Genomic DNA, 21,222 nt, shown 5'->3' with positions numbered 1-21,222 from the left:
TCCTTTTTTTTTTTTTTTTTTTTTTTTTTTTTTTTTTGTGGAGCAATGAGGGTTAAATGACTTGCCCAGGGTCATACAGTTAGTAAGTGTCAGGTGTCTGAGGCCAGATTTGAACTCAGGTCCTCCTGAATCCAGGGCCAGTGCTTTATCCACTGCGCCACCTAACTGTCCCAGGTTCTTTTTAAATTTGGGGAACTATCTGGCTTCTCAGTCACCATGTAAAAATGAGTATTGATAATAATGGTCTGATATTGAAATGCTAGTAGATGGGCTTCAGATAAATTGAGAATTTTACCATATGGGAATAGTTCCAGTTCTAACTGAATTTTATTCATCTTATTTTAAGTCAAATACGTCTTCTAATAAGATGTGGGGTGTGAGGCAAAACAATCCTTTCTCAATAATTCTCAGGAACTCAGAAGTGATGTGACAAAGGCTCTTTTATTTCCTTCTTATGAGAAGGAGGCACTCTAGTGTGCAGTTAGTGGTACAAATTCATTCTTTTTATTTTTGTGGGGCAATGAAGGTTAAGTAACTTGCCCAGCTAGTAAGTATCAAGTGTCTGAGCCTGGATTTGAACTCAGGTCCTCCTGAATCCAGGGCTGGTGCTTTATCGACCGTGCCACCTAGGTGCCCCCTTTTCATCTTTTCCAAACATTACTCTCCCTCTTACATTCTAGAGTAATGCCTAACAGGTCTTCTTGCTATTCCTCACACATAATAGTCCATCTCCTACCTTATGATTTTTGTACCATTTCCTCCATACCTAGAGTGTAATTCCTGATTTACTTCAAAATCCATCTCAAACACTTCCTTCTAATCAAAGCTTTGTCTGACCCTTGCCCTGCAAGTTCCCTTGCCCATTATATTCTGCTTATTTTGTATACATTTTAAATGTATTTACTTATATATGTAAGATAGTCTCCCTTGATAGAATGTAATTAGAATGTAAGCTCCTTGAGGGAAGACACTTCTGGTTTTTTTGTCTTTATATTCCCAATGCCTAACACAATGCCTATCACATTGTAAATTCTTAAAAAATCTATGTCCACTGATTGTTCACAGGGAATATACCTTCTATGACATATACAAATCATTTTAAATATTCCAAGTGTTATGACTAAAAAGGTTTGAGAGGCATAGCATCTGGGTAATTTAATAATTTCATTAATAAGGCTAACAGGTTATTAATAGAAGGATGGTCATGTGGCCATCTCTCTTAGACCAAAGACAATCATGGCAGCAGGAATCACAGTTTATGTACCCTTGGGAGAGTAGGTGTTCAATGAGAGGCTGAAGGTGACATCATGTCTACCTTGGACAGAGAAACTATCTCTATACTAGATCCCTCCCAGCTTTCCACTATCTAGACAAAACTATCTGTGTTCACCCAAGCTTGAGTAGAACACAATGGGCTTACTCACCTTACATTAAATTCCTTATAAGATTGGGTAGGGTCTGACCAAGATCAGGAGGGTTAATTCAGTTTCATTATTACTAATGTTCTTCAAGAGGCTGAACTTTTTTAAAATCAGGAATTTGGAAGAAGAACGCTGAATCTCCCCCAGATATTGGTTATTAACCATTTCTCTCACAACCCTTGCTCAGGCATTTATGGGTGACATGTTTAAGGATATGGGATTTGGGTAGAGATATTGAAAAAAAAAGGAAAAGGCTTCCCTTGAGAGTTTAATTTTTTTTTTCTAAAGAGCACCCAGGAAAGGTCCAATCACCTATCAAGTGGTCTTGATTTTGTTGTTGTTCAGTCATTTTTAGTCATATACAACTCTTTTTGACCACATTTCGGGTTTTCTTGGCAAAGATACTGGACTGGTTTGCCATTTCCTTCTCCAGCTCACTTTACAGATGAGGAAAGTGACTTGTCTAGGGTCACAGAGGTAGCAAGTTTCTGAGGTCAGTTATGATCTTGATTATTCATTTGATAATAAATCACCAGAATTTTACCATATTTAAAGGGTTTCTGGAAAATGCCTTAGTCATATTTGCCATTCTGGAGAAATGAAGAACTACAATATTCCTTCTAAAGTAGTGGAGGGCTGATATAGAATGTCTCCTGCCTCCAACCCCAGTAGCCCTGTAGCATAAATAAGCTCATCCAAATATGATGAGCTCCAGTCATTATCTATTCCCTTGTCCTGGATCTGATAATATATCTACAGGCTGTTCTGTGAATAATGAGGGGAAGATAAGAAGGAGACTTAGATGCTGCTTTATTTTATGAAGTAGGGAACTAACTTAAAATATGGGTTTTCATTCAGAGACAGAGAATACCTGATAAGGGCTGGTAAAGAAACATTTATCTGGAAAATCAAAAGCACTGAAAACCAAAGAGAAGATGTGATTCATATCTGTTAGTACTGGAAGGGCAGTCATGTGAGAGAGTGCTGGCAGCATAGGAGAGATGCAAAGAGAAAAATTTGGTTTGATCTACAGAATACTTCCTAACAACCAGAACAATACAGAACTTGAATTAACTGCTTTGTGAAGTTCTTGTTATTGCTATTGGGGTTTTTTGTTTGTTTTTTGCTAGACAGTTTCAAGCCAATTCTGGATGACCACTGTCAAGTATGTTGTAAAAGAGGAATTTTGTTTAGGTATGAGGTAGGTGGCCTATACAACTTGGATCCTGTGACTTCTAGGAGAGCACATCTAAGAGAGAGAAAAATAAATTTAAAATCTCAAAGACAATATCTGGAATATACTGAACAGAATTTAAAAGGGAGGAGGAGGAGGAAAACTAAGAAATAATAGGGCCTCATTCCCAATAATAATTCAAGGACTAATTGATAAATCTGAATTTTCCTTTTTAAAAAATATTTTGTGCCCTGATCTATCCCTGAGCTTCTTTGTAGTACAACCTTGAAAAATAACTCAAAATAGTTTGTGTGTAACATCTAGGAAGTAGACAAGGTATAAAGTAATTGGCTGATAACGCCTTCCTTTTTTGGGGGGGTGGGGGGCAATGAGGGTTAAGTGACTTGCCCAGGGTCACACAGCTAGCAAGTGTCAAGTGTCTGGGGTTGGATTTGAACTCAGGTCCTCCTGAATCTAGGACCAGTGCTTTATCCACTGTGCCACCTAGCTTCCCCCGATGATAACTCCCTTCCTAAGCAGAGCTAGGTGACACAGTCAATACAGTGCCCAGCCTGAAGTCAGGAAGATTCATCTTTCTAAATTCAAATTGAGCCTCAGACAGTTACTAGCTCATACACATGCCTCAGACATATCCCAGCTCTATCATTTATGTGACCATGGACATATCCATTTAGCTTTTTTACCCTCAGTTTCCACATTAGTAAAATGGGGAAAAGAATATGTGTCCTATATCACTCCCAGGCTTACTATGATGAAAGGTCTTTATAAACCTTAAAGCCTTATAAGAATGTGTTATCAAAATTCAATTGTAAAAATGATCCTCAAAACGGTTTAACATATCTAGTAGGCTATTTATTTCACTGTACTAGTCCTGAATGTAGGGTTAACAAGACAGGGTCACAGGTTTTGTCCCTGTCGAGGCAAGTTAAGATTTGACCATGGGTTTGTGAGTATATATAGCTAATAAAGAGAGGTGGATTATTATAAAAAAAGAAAATCCAGGATTGTTTTTCTACAAAATATCCTTCCCTGATCAAGGACATTTGGATGCAAAGGCATTCTTTGTTGTTTTTATTTGCTTCCTGCTCATTGTACCTTACTTGGACCCCTAAGATATTGGGCATTCATACTGGTTGATGTTAAAAGGGCTATTTCCTTAAGAGCCTTTATTTACCAGAAGTGACTCTCATAGAAATGTTTCAGCTGGCAATACAAAGATAAATGAAGCACATTGCCATAGGCAATGGTTTGCTGATGTCTGTAGTTAAGAGGGAACAGTGCAGTATTTCTGCTTATAAGTATGTGTAAAACTGCAACAGGGATAGAAGCCTATTTGAAATAGGTCTCAGGTCTGGCAAGATCCTTTGGAGTTCTACTTTGTAATTGAATTGTGTGCTTCTGGTAATTGTCAAGCTTGGAACTGCACTTTATGCAATGAAATGATCTCATAAATTTGAGAAGGTAAGGTATAGGTATAGGTTGATACCCACTTTTTAAAAATACTTGGAAAATAGCCAACCTGATATTTTCCTTGGATGTAAGTGGTTACTCACTTCATTAGATGAGGCAAATAAAAAAAGCTGTAAATTTGACTAAATCTATTGTTTAGTGTGGCATAGCAAAAAAGTAGTGAAAGACCAAAGGCTTCAGTGCCTCTACTAGGCCTGTACACTGAACTGATCCAAGAAAGACTACATACAATCTATTTATAATAGCTCTTTTGGTAGTGATATAGAACTGGACACTAAAGGGGCACCTATCAACTAGGGAATGACTATGATATATGGACATAATGGAATGCTATTGACAATAGAGATGGATTCATAGAAACCTTGGAAGATTTGGAGCAGAAACAGAAGAACAATTGATAGAATAACTCTCTAAGACTAAAAGTTAAGGGCAAATTGCCAATCATTATGAGCTTATTAATAAAAAGTGAAAGAAATAATTAAATCAAAGAGTGACTATTTATATAAACTTTTATGAAGGCATAAGAAGAGGCTGGTTATAGTAGAAAGAACACTAAATTTGGAGACAATATTCTGCCTCACAATTTGGCACTTCTACTTGCCATCCCCTTATTTCTCTGAGCCCCAATTTCCTCATCTATAAAATAAGGAATTAGGCTACAATTCAGGTATTCTTTTTTTTTTTTTGAGGGACAATTAGGGTTAAGTGATTTGTCCAGGGTCACACAGCTAGTAAGAGATCAACTTTGAACTCAGGTCCTCCTGAATCCACTGCGCCACCTAGCTGCCCCTATAATTCAGGTATTCTTAAACTGAACTCTAAAGAACTATACTTTAATAACTACTTTAATATAATGGGTTTCCTTTGCAATCCTATTTTATTTATTTAAAAATCATTCCAAGATGGCTCTATAGGCTTCACTAGACTTCCAAAGGGGTCAATGACATGAAAACAAATCCAAAGAACTCCTGGTACTCTTGAGCTACTTCCAAACCTAAATCCTATGATTCTACTTTAGGAGAGTCCCATTTTTGATGAACATAGAATATCAATGTTCTAGGGCTTATCTCACCTCAGGGGATATTAGGACAATTGTCCTAGTCTTTGGATGATGTCCAAGAAATGGCCTTCTCTCTTGACTTTTCTCCTTTCCTCCCTAACTTGCTTTGAGGCATCTTAACCTAAAGTGTGATTCAACAGAAATGGCAACAAGAGCACCATCATAAAGGTTTCATTTCTTACCCTGACTATGGTATGAGACTTCTTTCTTCCTGTAAACAGTATTCTATTCTTTTCCCCTCCACTGGTATCTATTTTCATTCTCCTATCATATCTCTAGATTGAGTTTCTATTGCTATAACACACAGTGGTGATAGCAGAATTGTTTTGATAGGGGCCTTCATTCAGTCTTCTTTTTCTTATTGTCTTTTCTTAATTCATTCACCAAGTATTGATCGTTTAATTACTGCATGCCCAACTGTACCAACACTTTATCTGGTCAGTAATGCTGCTTCTAATTCTTCCTTATCCAATGTAGGTGGAAGAGGTGGATGAAGGACTGGGCCTGGAATTAGGAAGACATGACTTCATATCTGGCCTTAGATACTTACTGACCCTAGGCAAATCATTTAACCTTGTTTGCCTCTGTTTCCTCATCTGTAAAATGAGCTGGAGAAGGAAATGACAAATGAACAACTCCAATATCTTTGCCTAGAAAACCCCAAATGTGAATTGGGTCCTAATACATGGGGTCATGAAGAGTCATACATGACTAAACAACTGAACAACAACTTCCTTAGGAACAGAGACTAGATTCTGGGAGAACAGAAAAGCCTCTCTCCTATCTTCCCCACTGCTAATTTAACAAGTCTTTTTAAAATTTCATTTGTTGTTCCACTCTCATAGGCCAGTTTTGATGTGAATTTTTTAAAATGAAGAATGTCCATGAAAAAACAAAACATTAGAAAATTAGAAATACATTGCAAATTTATATTTGCTATTTACTCAGTGTTTTTAATGAGGTGATAGAAGCATTAAATCTTTCACTAGTTTCAAATTATTCTTGTCAAATGCCCAGTCTATTGTAAGTATCCTCCTAAGAAAGGTTTATGAAATTGAACTACATGGACCTTTGTTGATGTTTTCAATATATTCAATTATTTCCCTTTGCTACTTGCCATTGTATATGAAACTGGTTACATATCTTTTGTGATAATTTATTGTTAATGGTAATTACTGCAAAACTAACACCTTGTGTAGCAGGAAACTTTCATTCCTACATAAGAAATTTTAATTATGTCTCTCAGATGTGTGCTTTTAATTAACTGGTGACATTTTCTTTGTTCAATTATTATAGTTCTATACAACTGTCATAAACTTATAAATTTTAATTAAAGCTGCCCCAAACCCTAGTTATATAGTGTCCACATAGGAATTTGCCAAAAGGCTTAACTGTAAGTAAACCAACAATGAATAAATCCATGAATTGCCACTGGGATTTGTTTAACAAATTAACATTTGTGTGCAGATAATGAGGTTCTACAACCTATAATACTGAACAATGCTTTTATGAAATCACAATTTAAAAAGTGAAAAATGCTTTCCAAATGACTTAATTGCCTATCACATTATTATTAATTATTAGATGGTAGAAGAGCATAAACTACACATGCATCAACCTACCCCTGGTTGGTTTCCTTTTGTGCACTCATTTCTTTTGTAATTTTTGTCCACCAAGGAATTTTAAGTACATTTCTGGAATATATTTATTCAACTATGTAGCTCAAAAATTCTGAAACCCAGTTAAAATTTAACATGGGAAATTGCTATTGGAATTAAGTAGGTTCTTTAGAGATTAGAATTAAAGAAAGCAATTTAGATGATGTACTATACCATTGCTTATAACAGATTGACTTTAAAATATTATAGTGATTATATCTCTAGTCATGGATTTAGAAATTGATGTCTCTCAAAAAGTAGATTTATTCTAGGTCACAATTATATGGGTAAACATGGGGATCATTTCTGTTTGAGCATCATGGATTGAGGGCTGGACTAGATGGCATCCAAGGTCCTTTCCAGTTTTAACTTTATTATTTTATGATTGGATTAGTGGTGTAATGGGAGGGAAAAAGAACTAGAATTGAAGTAAGGAGACCTCTGCTTAAGTTTCCTCAACTAGAAAATGAAGGTGTTTGACTAGATGACCTCTAAGAGTCCTATCTCTAATTCTAGATTTCCAGGCATATAATATGATTTAAAAATTTGAAAAACTAAAATAGCCAAATTATCTCTCAAATTCTAATTACTGATCATCTAAAGATTCTCTTAGAACTCTCCTTATATGAATAACTTGTAAATATGACCATAGCCTGAGGAAAATTACCTCTCAAGGAGAAATATTTATGCTCCTTAAAATAAAAATGCGGGTGTACTTCACTTTGTGTGTTACTTTGTCATAGTATACTAATTGTACATTGAATAAAAGATGACTATAATCCAATTCAAATAATAGATGTCTCCAACAGCATCATGAAATATAACTAGTCATACTTTACCTACAACTTACTCTGTGCTGAATAAAAGCACTTGCAATGGCTTTTTTCATTTTATTATTTTATTCAAATTCAAAACTTTCTTTTACTGAGGTATTAAGCTTTATCAATTAATTATAGGTCAACTAACATTATAGAAAACACACAGATTAGAATATACTATTTGAAGCCTGTGGATTTTTTTAAATGAAAAAATGTACCTATTAGACTCTTTCAGTGAGTTGTGCATTATAAGAAATAGGTTAAACTCTGATTTCATTGGGACTTCCTAGTGAGAAACTTCTATCTACCAATATGAATTTGTTCTTTCTCTGCAAGTTATAGTTTTAGAAAGTTTCATACAGTACTGACAGATTATATAACTTGCCCAGGATTATAGTGAGTATTTGTTAAAGGCAAGTCTTGGATCCAAGTTTTCCTGCCTTCAATGCTAGATTTATACTATGCTGTGTTGCCTCTCTTATGAATAAAAAAGGAATCATAATTTACCATTCAATTTTTTTCCTTAGACAATGTTTTTGTGAAACATGTACAATATCTAAAATTTTTCTATCTAATATAGACATATGTCTAGTATAAGTTGGAATGTAGTAATGTTCTATTTCCCAAATGTGGGATTTGTCATAGTATGTTAAATGTTAATTTCTTCACAATTTTGTATTAGCAGAAAGAGTATAATAGATTTCCTGATAAATGTTCAAGCTATTATCAGAGTATAATTAAGTTATAATCATTATCAATTGTAGTTTAATTTCATTATTATGTGATTTAAATTTCAATAGATTGAAGCAGCAACCAAGGCAATAAATTAAATTAATTTCAGTTGTCCAAATTGGAGATTATGTTTGGAACAATCTATTCTTACAGCAGGGTGAAGAATTACAATCTGCTTCAAATATGTAACATTTTCTATAGGGTTTTCACTAGTAGGAAAATAAAAAGGTGAAGATAATATTTACCAAGAGCAGATGCTATGCAAGTTCCTCCATTCTGGCAGTAGTTAGTACAATGATTGGTTTCACATCTTTCTCCAGAATAACTGGGCCAACAATGACATCTTAGATCTCCCTTCTCATTTATAATGCACCTTCCTCCATTTTCACAAGTCAATTTACATGAATCATCTATTTAAAAAAAACACATACAAATATATAAATTCACTGAATGAGTGAAGACATCAGGTAATTAAAAAAATTCCACAGGTAGGACTCTGATTTTGTTTTGGTTAATTATTTGGACACAAGACAAAAATGAAATACAAGTTAGCATTTTGGATATTCAGGTAGATTATAATGTTATTCAATCTAGAGAAGAAAAGAAATAGAGAGGCCAGGATGATTGTCTCTAAATAACTTAAATGCTGTCATGTGGAAGAAGGAATACTTTTGTTTTATGCCTTTAGAACCAGAACCACAGGTAGAGAACAACTAGGCATAACATTTTCAGTTCAATATATAAAAAAGTGACCATTTGAGGAAAAAAATTGATTCAATTGAATTATGAGGTTATGAGTTCCTTGGCCTAAAATGTATTCTAAGAAAGGCTGGAGGACCACTTGTAAGAGATTTTGTGGGGGCAGCTAGGTGGTGCAGTGGATAGAGGACCGGCCCTGGAGTCAGGAGTACCTGAGTTCAAATCCGGCCTCAGACACTTAACACTTACAAGCTGTGTGACCCTGGGCAAGTCACTTAACCCCAATTGCGTCACTTAAAAATAAAAAGAGATTTTGTGAATGGCTGCATACTTTGGACAGGAATTTGGACTAAGTGACCACTCAGGGCCCTTCCAAACCTAAGAACCTCTAATTTGAAGAGTTGTTTTATATATACCAAAGAAATCCTTTGATCTTTTCTGTTCTGAGTTGTTTTATTTTGCAGCTTTATCATTTATTAAAATGTTAAGCAAAGAACGTATGATGATTTTTCAAGATAAAAGGTTTTCTAACCTTGATAAATTATTCAAGAATAGGATAGACTATCTCATCAACAGCTAGCCTCTTTAATAAAAGCAGAGAAAAATCAATAGAAAATACTGTAATGACATATGACTGTTTCAAGCATATTCAATGAGTAGTTTAATGAAAGAGAAGATATTTAAAGGATTTTTTTTTGAGACTAATTGCTTGTCATTAAGATCCATCTATTATGACAGAAAAGTTAATAGAGCTATAGAATAGGATAACATTTACATAAAGCAATATTACCAAATAGTAAATCAGAATCCTAGACATGGAATCAGGAGATCTGAATGCAAATCCCAGCTCATGCACTAATTAGCTCTGTTAATGTGAATCAGGTAATTAACTTTTCTGAACTTCTGTTTTCTCATTTGGAAAGTAGAGATGATCATATTTCCATTCCCTGCTTCACAGAGTTGCTAATAGGTGCTAAGATCACAGGGCTAGAAATAGAATGGACCTCCAAAGTCACCTAGTCCAATTGCCTCAATTGCACAGAAAAGACAGTTAAAGTAACTTGCCCAACAGAAAGTTGGGAGGCATGTGCCTTAGAAAATTTAAAGTATGTTAGAAAGGTGTATTATTATCTATTTTTGTCGTTATTAAGTCATTTCAGCCATATCTAACTCTTTGTTATCCCATTTGGAGTTTTCTTGGCAAAGATACTAGAGTGGTTTGCCATTTCCTTCTCCAGCTCATTTTACAGATGAGGAAACTGAGGCAAAGGGGGTTAAGTGGCTTGCCCAAATTTGCACAGCTAGTAAGCATCTGAGGTCTTCCTGACTCCAGATCCAGTGCTCTCTCCACTGTACCACCTAGCTGTAGTCACAAATTTTGAAAAGAATTAGGACTATTTTAAATTGCTTCAACATCTATGTTGACAATACAGTTTCAGGAAATTCTTTTACCTGTAACTGCAAAGTGAGTATGGTAAATTTTCAGAGAGCATTAAACTTTGAGTCAGAATCAAACAACCAATCAATATGCATTTATTAAGAACCAAACGTGTACCAGGGACAGAGAGCTGGTTTTGAGACCTAGTTCTGCTACTTACTAGCTATGTGATCTTGGGCAAGTCCCTTGCCCATCTTAGATTCAATTTTATTATACTTAAAGGGAGGATAATAATACCTACTCCAGTACTAGTACAAGTACTGTTACATAGCTCCTTAAAGTTCATAGAGCACTTACATGAATAACCTTATTTGAACTTCATCAACCCATGTGAGATAGATGCTACAGATATTATCTCCAGTTTTACAAATGAGGAAAGTGAGGTTCAGTGACTTTTCCACAGCCACTATATAGCAGAGTTGTGATTTAGATCTAGGCCTTCCTATGTCCAATGCACTATCCACAGTGTCATGCATCTTACAGAATGGGATGTGTTATTATGATAAAAAGGGATAATGAATACCAAAGCTCTACCAAGTATAAAGACTGTCTATCTGTTGTATATGTCCCCTTCTCTCCTTTGACTATTACTACTTTGTTTCAGGCCCTCATCATCTCACACAATAGCTTACTGGGTAGTCTCCCTGCCTTAAGTAAGTGCCTTCCCACTCTAGTCCACCCTCCACTCAATTATCAATTTCCTAAAGCACAGATCTAACCATATCATCTTCCTATCCAATCAACTTCAGTGGTTTCCTATTACCGCCAGGATCGAATATAAATGCCTCTGTTTGGCTTTCAAAGCTCTTCAGAACCTGGTCTTGTGAGCCATGATAATGAAATCTAAGATCTGAAATAGTTTTAGAAAGAAATTTATTGGGGCCTTTAGGTGCAACCCAAAACATGAGCTTTGGGTGGATCAAAAACAAGATCTGAGTAGACTCAAAACAAGCACTGGGTGGGATCTATGTATTCCTTATAGCTATTCCAAGAGCATCTCTAAGGTCAGCCTGAATGCTACAGTAAGCTTTTGGGTTAGACTTTTCTATCCACATAAAGCAACATCCAAGCAATATTAATAAATGATAAATAATAAAGTATTTTTCCATATACTCTTTCTACCTTTCCAGGCTTCTTATTTCCCTCCTTATACTCCATGATTCAGTGACACTGATCGCCTTGCTTTCCTTCCCACAAGACACTGAATCTCCTGACTCCAGGCATGTTCATTGGCCATCCCCCATTCCTGGAATGCTTTCCTACCTCATCTTTAGCTCTTAGCTTAACTTGCTTCCTTCTAGTCCTAGATAAAATCCTTTCTTCAATAGGAAGCCTTTTTTGATTCCCCCTTAAGTCCACTGACTTCCTTCTCTGATTATATCCAGTTTATCTTGTATTTGGCTGGTCTGTACATGTTATTTACATGTTGTATCCTCCATTATACTGTGATTGCCAGAATTGCCTGTTGCCTTTTTTTGTTTGTTTGTTTATTTGTTGCATTCTCTACACTTAGCACAGTGACTGGTACATTGTTGTTGTTGTTGTTTAGTCATCTGTTTGTGTCTGACTCTTCATGACCTTGTGATCAATATCATGCCAATTCTGTCCATGGGGTTTTCTTGGCAAAGATACTGTGGTGCTTCACCATTTTTTCCTTTAGTGGATTAAGGTAAACAGAGGTTAAGTGACTCACCTAGGGTCACATAGCTAGCAAGTATCTGAGGCCAGATTTGAACTTGTCTTCCTGACTTCAGGTCTAGAACTCTATCCACTGAGCCACTTAGCTGCCTCTATGCTGGCCCATAGTAAGATGCTTGATGAATGTTTGTTGCCTGACTGACTCAACATATGCAAAGTATTAGTATTAGTAATAATTATAAGTACTTGGGAATGCATTAGTAAAGAAAGAGGAAAAAAAGAAAAACTAGAAATTCTAGCCATTCTGTTCATGCCATTGAGTAAAGTCATCATTTTGAGCAATTTGCATTCAGTTTGATTCAGGAAAACAATTGCTTGGAATTATTCTACAAATTGTGCTGCTGCCATGTTTGCAGCCATGAACTATAATGCTTTCTTTAAAGGAAGTTGATGTAGTTTGGTGGGAAAAAAGCAAAAACCCAAGCATTTTGTAGAAAGTCAGTAGCTTATGCCTTCTGCTACTGCCAGGTCTGTACATATGAGTAGAATTCAATGTTCTTGAACACTTTATTTTGATTGTTATTCACTGCAATATATCTATACAACCCTATGCATGAATGAGGCATTAGAAATAAAGTTGCATATTAATTATTATTAATGAATCCAATTGTTCAATTTATTGATACTACTCAAGTTACAGAAGGGCTATTTCTAACATTACAATGAAGATGGTTTTGAGAATTGGAAACGACAGTCTATCCAATCACCCTGCTATATAGGTGCACTGTGGTAACTAGCAGGAACAGAGATCGTGTTTGGTATACTTAAAATTATTCTTTAGTTGGTTTTATAGACTGAGATTCTTTACAAATATCTGCTGATATCATTCATTACCAAAGAGAGATGTAAATTATCCTGTTATGTAGATGAGTCCATTTTTTTTCCTAATAAGCAGATATAAGTGACAAGTATTTTGTTTTTTTACCTACCCCCTAAGTAACTCACAGGGAGAATAAAACCAACTGAGAACCATATTCTACTAAGTAGATCAGGAAGAGGGGGATATCCACTGAAGCAGTGATTTATTAATATTGTAAGAGTTAATATTCACCACATATTTCTAACTCATGCAGTAAGAAATTATCTAATATGCAATAACTACTTAGGGCTGTTTAAAAGGGAAACATTTTAGAGCTAGGGTATTATTATCCATGTTGGTATTATAATTAAGGAAGCATTCATATTTAACTGCAGTTTGGTGATATTGAACTATATTGAAGTTTAAAATTTCTACATGTTGGTACATGTTCTTTTCTATGATGTGTAACATTAAGCAAAGGGAAATTTAAAAATATAGCACTGTCTGATGAAATGAAAGTGGCATTATATTCATCTACAAACTGTAGTAATGCTTCTGTGATGAAAAAACAAGGCTGCTTTTGTCAATAACCAAATTACCCCCAAAGATCAGCTCCAGCAATTATAATCAACTCTAGGAGAGAGCAGATGAACATTTTTCTAAGAATGAATAAAATTTGAAATTCAAATTCCTTGCATGAGTATTAGTAATATTGAATGGGCTAATCAGTTAACAATAGCAACTAGAGAAAGGTGGGTGATTATAATGAGATGTAAAACTTGATTATGTAAAATTTTAATGATGAGGAAAATTAATTTCTATTGATCTGTTCAATCAATAATTCTAAAATTCACATACTTTGATTTTGAATTCAAGAAGTTCAAGCTCTGTCTCTTATAAAAAGCACATGGATAGAAGACAATCTAAATCATTTAAATTTATTAAATTTAGTATTTTCTTTAATGGCAAGTATGAACTTTGAGCCTCCTGTGATAGGAGGGTTCTGGCCACTCTACCAGTTAGGGAAGTTGTTCTAAATCACTCATTCTATTAATCTGGCAACCAGACAGTATAAATCCTCAGCCTCAACTGTTGAGAGTAAAGCACTTTGAAACTGGATGTGGGGTGTGTGTGTGTGTGTGTATGTGTGTGTGTGATGAGAGATAAATGTTTCTCCCTTCTTTCTTTCCTTTCCTTCCTCCCTTCCGTCCTTCCTTCCTCCCTTTCTTTTCTTCCTTTTTTTTTTTTTTGCCTATTTCAAAGTGACAGAGCTTACTTTAGGAAAGGTAATATAATGAATGGGGAAGCTAGGTGGCACAGTGTATAGAGTGCTGGGCCTCAAATCATGAAGGAGTTAAAATCTGGCCTCAGACCCTTCTTAGCTATGTGACCCTGGGCAAGTCACTTAACTCTATTTGCTTCAGTTTTCTCATTTATAAAATGAGCTGGGGAAGGAAATGACAAACCACTCCAGAATCTTTGTCAAGAAAATCCTGAAAAGGTCATGAAAAGTCAGATACTACTGAAATGACTTAACAAAAATAACGAATATGCCTAACATTAAGTATCATCATTATGAGAAATCATTTATTTAATACTTCTAGCTATGTTTGGTAAAAGCTGTATGCAAATACAATTTTAGTAAGTAACAATCATATTTTCAATGCTCCACAGAAATTTGCTACTGAATACAACTATAGTGAATGCTTTCAAGAAGTAAGAAAAATCTTTTCATGATTTAACTAATAATCCTTTTTTTGTTTGGTAGGGCAATGAGTGTCAAGTGACTTGCCCAGGGTCACACAGCTAGCAAGTGTCAAGTGTCCAAGGCTGGATTTGAACTCAGGTCCTCCTGAATCCAAGGCCAGTGCTTTAACCACTGTGCCACCTAGCTGCCCCCTAATAACACTTTACATTTAATATTTTTCTAAATTTTGCCTTTCCTAGAATGGCTAGAATTTGAAGTGACATGAAGCAATGATGGTCCTTAATATTGATATTCTGCTTTTCACAGAATACTAAAATCTGTGTTTGATTAAGGGAAATTCTTGGCATTCCTTTAAGAATTCTTGCGGAGGAGCATTGCCAAGCCTTCTATTAATGTGGAAGTACAACTACTTAAGTAGAGGTCTTGGGAATCCCAGTATAATCCATTAGTGTCTCTTGCAATGCTGATGTTTTGTGATCTCCAACTATTGGTCATCCAGCCTCTGTTTGATGACATCCAGTGAGAACGTACTCACTACCTTCCAAAGCATGCCTTGTATTTTTTATTCAGCTACAATGGCTAGGCAATTTCCCTTAGATCAAACCTAAATCTGTCCACTTTACATATTACTCTTAGTTCTTCCCTCTGGGGCAAAGCAGACCAAATATAATCCCTCTTTCATATCACAGGCCATAAAATCTTGAAATCCTCTCATTCTGTTTCATCCAAGTTTCTCTTTTCTGGAGTAAACATGCCTGATTTCTTCAAGTAAACTTATAATAGCAGATTCTGTAGATGTTTTATCATTCTTTCTACTATCTTTTGGACATATTATTCATGATTATGTCTTTCTTAAATTCGTCCCCAGAACTGATCATTGTTTGGATCTAGGAGAGTGCTAGCTCTTTTGGTTACCAAGTTATCCTGTTGAATCATATAGAATCTTTACAATTGACTAAAACCCCAAAAATGTTTTCATGGAATAGTTTGTCAAATTATGCTTCCACAAGCTTTTTTTTTTTGAAGTTTGTTTTTTTGAACCTCAGTATAAGACTTTACATTTATCTACAGAAAATTTCACCTTCTTTAATTCTGACCATTGTGACACCCCCTTTAAATTTTCTTAGATTTAAATTCTATCATCTAACATGTAACTTATGACTCCTCCCAAGCTTAGTGTAACAAGCAAATTTATCAAGCATTCCATCTATGTACTGGAGATAACCTTCAAAGTTGACATCTGCCCATTACTGGCTACTCATAGTCCCTAGTCATTCAACTTGTTTAAAATCTACTCATGCATAGTATTAAATAACCCATATATTTCCTTTATTTTTTTCTCATAAGAATGAAAAATTTTGTCAAAACAATGTTTATGCTTCAAGTCTGTATGCTCCTAGGAATTTTCTTTTGCTGAGTGGAAATGACTAAGATCTCAGAACTGTGCCATTCAAACATTTGTCATCTGTAAAGCATCCTCCATCATAATTCCCTCAATACTAGAATCATTCTATGAATAGTGTATTAGGATCCAGAATATACAGCACCTTTTGCTTTCTTTCTGTACAGGTCATAACTTTTACACTATCTGAATTATACTCTATTCTTACTCACTCCATTACTTCCTGCATCACTTTAATTACTTTGACCACAAATTAAACTCTTGGTTCACATTCTGTTCTCAGAGCAACTTATCTTACACTCCCAACAAACTGTCACAAACATTTGAGTTGATCTCTTGCCACCAATCAAAACACATTATGGACAGTATTAAGAGAACATTTTGACACTCTTTTTTGGCCCAGAAAGAAATTAACACGTACAAGCAACTATAATTTCCCTCCCACCCCCCACTCCATTTGCCCCTTAGGTAAACCTTCCAGATTTGTTCTTGGAGTTTACCTTCCTTACAATCTAAAAATAAGTTTCACACAAGGCCTACTAAAACTCTTCTTGTTGCAGTTTATGCCACTAATTTTTGTAGTACATTTGTGCTCATATTAAATGTGCATAAATGCCAGTTAAATAAATATGAAATGAGTTGACAGGAAATAGAAACACTGAAAAAGAAAAATTAATGTTATTAAACATCAGCACTTGAGAGCCACTCATAACAAGAATTTTAAATTGATGACTGAGTTTTTATGGTATTTTCCTTTATTTTATTAACTGATTAATTCATCTTAAAATGCATTATTTTTCCAAAGACTACAATATACCTACCTAATAGGCTCTCATCATTGCAGGTTCCATTAATCAAAGATTTCCCTTCTGGGCATACACAGGTAGCCCCAGAAGGATTAAGTAAACAGAGGAATTCACACGTTAAATCCAAACATGGATTGGGTACTGAATGAAAACAAAATAAAACAAAATATGCATGAATATAATTACTTTAGTTTGTGATAACATTTCACTGAAGTTTAAATATAGCCACTTTAAATCTCTTCTGGTATATTTCAAAAGTTATGCTGTGCATCATATTTCAAGAGAAAGCGTCAATATAAGATTTACTGGTTACTTTTTTGCCATAGTGGGTATGGATTTTTCTGGAGTTACCCAAACTTTCTTGCTGTTCTTTGTGACTAATTGCACACATTTGCAAGGCAGTTGGCAAGTGGAGCAAAGCTAACTAGCCAAATCATTTCTCTTCAGCATGAAGCTTTAGCCAAATAAAATTACTTGTCACAATTATTTGCATAGTTAAAAATCTGAGTATTTTCTTCCCTTAAAAAGAATCAGTACATCAAAAATTGTTTATTAGTGGAACAATATTTAACATTTTTTTTCTTTCCAGGTGGATATTTTTTTAATCTGATCCCTATCCAGTTGCCTTCTGTATATATTGCCAAAGAGCTCCTTGGGATATATCTTAGGTATAGGGATTCCTGCTCAGGCAAAACTGGACTAGGTTATTCTTAGGTACTCCTCAGCTCTGTTATTTTTGTAATTCTATGATCCTACATAGAATGTATCTTACAATTCATTAGTCTGAGAAGGAAAGGGAGCCTGGCAAGATAGCTAAGATACTGATATGCTTCCTATTGGAAACAGTATTCAAGCACTATACCCATAGGTGTTTAGGGAACATATTTTATATGTTAGGGCATATCTTTTGTATCAGAACATAGATTATAATTGATTTGCAAGAAGTGGTATCATTAAGGATCACTGACTACCTCATCTCCTGCTGGTTGAGAAGTAGCAAATGTTCTAGTCTTCACAAAAAATTCTGTTTCAGGTAATAATTTTGTGCATGGGTACCTGCATTCATGTGATTTCTTTGATTAGGTAATACATAATGAAGAAACTTTCTGCCAATGCAGAATAGCAGCTACTCTGCAACTTCCAGGTTGCCCTGATAACAGCATATTGTGCTGAAATTAATTTCCTTTTGGTTAGTCAATACACACTGAATGAATGAATGAATCCATTAATAAATAAAAAAAACACTAAATAAACACTATGTGTCAAACACCATGTTAAGTGCTGGGGATACAAATATGAGCTATTTTTCTTTTATATCCTTTGTTTTGAAGATGAATTCTATTAAACTAATGCATATATTTTTAAAACTATGATGATTCCTTTTTGCTAAAATGCTTTGGGACTCTTTTATATGCCTGTATTCAGCATACCAACAAGACATTATCTGAACTCCCTTAAGATTAAAATTGAAACCCAAGATATGTTAGGGGGACAATCAAAGGACACCTAAATGTTTTAAATGAACTGGAATCTCCAGGGGCCTAAATCTTTGTCTCTTGAGTATTATTGAGTATTAATAGAGAAAAAGAAACATTTATAGATGTAATCAGGCAATATCAATAATTTTTGAGAAATTATTGAAAATGGGAGAAGTACTGAAAATACACTTGGATGAATATTGGATAAACATTGCCACAACTTGCAAAAAGGGGGAAAGTGAATGCTGAAAATTGTAGATCAATTTGCTAATACTCAGCAAAATTATAGAACATATTATTAAATCCATTTTGAAAGCATTAATAATTACTGACCAAAAACACATGCTTTTTCATCTTTCTGAAATACTTATGAAGTACATATATGTGTGTATATATATATAAATAAAACCACAGTTTTATCATCACAAAGTCGCCCCAAATGTACATAAAATACCAGATTTAGCTGTGTTCATCATTTATGTATTATAAATAACCATTTGTTTCAGTAGAATAAAATTCCAAAAAATTTCTCTTGCATATTTTAGGATTATAAAAGTTTTTTTGGAAAATGCAGCCATAAGATTATGAATATTAATTAAAATTTAAAAATCATTTATTGAAGAACATAATGAGCTAGGTATGAGGGATATGAAGACAATTATGAAAGCTTTCAAGGAATTTTTATTTTTGAGCTCTGTGAGTTTAATGTCTTTCCTCTGCCATCTTGGCTCTGCCCCAGGAACTTTTATTTTATTGGGACCAATGGGAGATAAAATATATGCCCACATAAGTAAATAGGAGGTAATTTGAATGGGGGGCAAGTCTAATGATTGATAGAATCATGAAAGGCTTTGATGAGAAGTGGTATCTGAACTGTGGAAGTAACTAAGGTTTCTAAGAGTTGGAGGTAAGAAAGGAATACATAGAAATAGGACTAGGTTATCAATTTAAGAAGCAGCCAGTAAAACAGTTTAACTGGATGCAGAGTTCATGAAGAGAAATAATATTAATTAAGCATGGAAAAAATAGGTTGTATTGTGATCATACATGGACTTAAAGCCCAGAGTTGAAAGTATGTAATTTATCAAAGAAGAAATAAGGATCCATGATTTTTTTGAGCTGGGAAGTGACATGGTCAATCACAGGCTTTAAGAAGGTTTTTTTGACAGCTATATAGACACTAGACTAGAAAGCAAAGATATTGGAAGCAGGGAAATAATTAAGGTACCAGATAATAAAGATAGAGCCAGAATAGTTGAAAGAGAGTAGGCCATATTGCATTTGGAAAGCTGTAGCAGTGCTTTTAAGTGTCCCAAGCACTTAACAGTCTGGGTGAGAGGAGGTAAGATTGACTCCAAGTGAAGAGAAGGTATTAGAAACAATAGATATTGTGGAAGTTGAATTAATAAGCTTAGTGATTGATTATTTTTGGAGAGTATAGGAGAAGAAAGTACTTAAGGTGACTGCAAGGTTGGGAGGCAGTATGTGGGGATAAGTAGTTTGTTTTAGAACTGAATAAGTGGGAAAAAGTTGTCTCATTTGCAGGTAGGTAACACAGATACTTGGCCTGGAGACAGAAACATCTGAATTCAAATCCATTTTCAGAAACTTACTAGCTGCGTGACCCTAAGCAAGTCATTTAATCTGTTTCTATTTTTTTTCAGTTTCCTCAACTGTGAAATGAGGGCAATAATAGCACTTACCTTCCCAGGTTGTTGTGAGTATAAGATGAGATTTTTAAAATTTTTTGCACTAATACTTTAGAAAAGAAAGTGGTAACTAGAACCACCATGGATTTTTAATGAACAAGACATGTAAATATAAACTCATTTTTTTTGGTAAAGTGACTATAAATTAAATTATTTTTGATAAGGATGTAAAATAAATTCATTTTTGTTGATAGGCAAGAATAATAGGAGTTATAGTATATCTCTATTGAAACAAAGCTTTTGACAAAGGCTCTCATGATTTGAAAAGATACTTTCCTGATGTGTTATGGACAAGATAGAATATTGTGGACTGAATAAAAGCAAAGTTTTGATTTTGTAGTTTTTTAGAATGTTGAACATCATTTAGTCATGTCATTCTGGTGCAAGGTCTCTAGTGCTATGCCAAATTTTGAGTGAATCATAATTAAAGATATTTCAATAGGTTAGAATCATGGACCAAAGTAAAAAGCTAGATAAAAAAGATAAAGACAAAAATCCTATAAGGTGACAAAAATCCTCTAAGACTACGAAATTCTACAAAATAGTATAAAGTTGAAAGAAATCATTTGTAAAAAGTAGAATAGAGAAAAACTGGTTTGACTGTAGCTCGTGTGAAAAAGGAATAAACCTTTTTTCTTTTTTTTTTTGCTTAGCAACAAGCAGCTTGATACAATTGGCTTAAAAAGTATTCATACTGGGGCAGCTAGGTGGTACAGTGGAAAAGCACCAGCCCTGGATTCAGGAGGACCTGAGTTCAAACCCGACCTCAGACTCTTGACACTTACTAGCTGTGTGACCCTGGGCAAGTCGGTTAACCCCCATTGCCTCACCAAAAAAAAAAAAAAAAAAGAAAAAAAGAAAAAAAGAAAAAGTATTCATACTGCATTCATACAAGCATAATTTCTATAACAGGAAAAAAAATAACCCTACTGTACTCTGTACTCTTTAGGTTTGATGCCACATTTTAAGAGGGACAATGACAAAGTAATATTTACAGACTAAGGAGACCATTATTGTGAGTAATCTGAAAATCATGCCATATAAAGAAAGGTAGAAGGAATTGGGGAACATTACCATAGAGAAATCAAGACTAACACAAGACATGATAGAAATCTTCAAATATTCTCTGGA

General features: G+C 34.7%; 1 protein-coding gene across 1 annotated transcript in view; it reads right to left on the bottom strand.

Moving 5' to 3' along the window:
* LRP1B (LDL receptor related protein 1B) overlaps positions 1–21,222 on the bottom strand; it is a 2,279,180-nt gene that overhangs the window by 98,957 nt on the left and 2,159,001 nt on the right. The window contains 2 exon segments of the mRNA XM_043994810.1: positions 8,600–8,764; positions 16,920–17,045. Of these exon segments, the coding sequence (XP_043850745.1) occupies positions 8,600–8,764; positions 16,920–17,045 (291 nt within the window).

Source organism: Dromiciops gliroides, chromosome 3 (genome assembly GCF_019393635.1).
Source record: "Dromiciops gliroides isolate mDroGli1 chromosome 3, mDroGli1.pri, whole genome shotgun sequence".
Classification (NCBI taxonomy): domain Eukaryota; kingdom Metazoa; phylum Chordata; class Mammalia; order Microbiotheria; family Microbiotheriidae; genus Dromiciops; species Dromiciops gliroides.
Note: the sequence above shows the minus strand (reverse complement) of the source record. Positions and strands in the feature narration are given on the sequence as shown.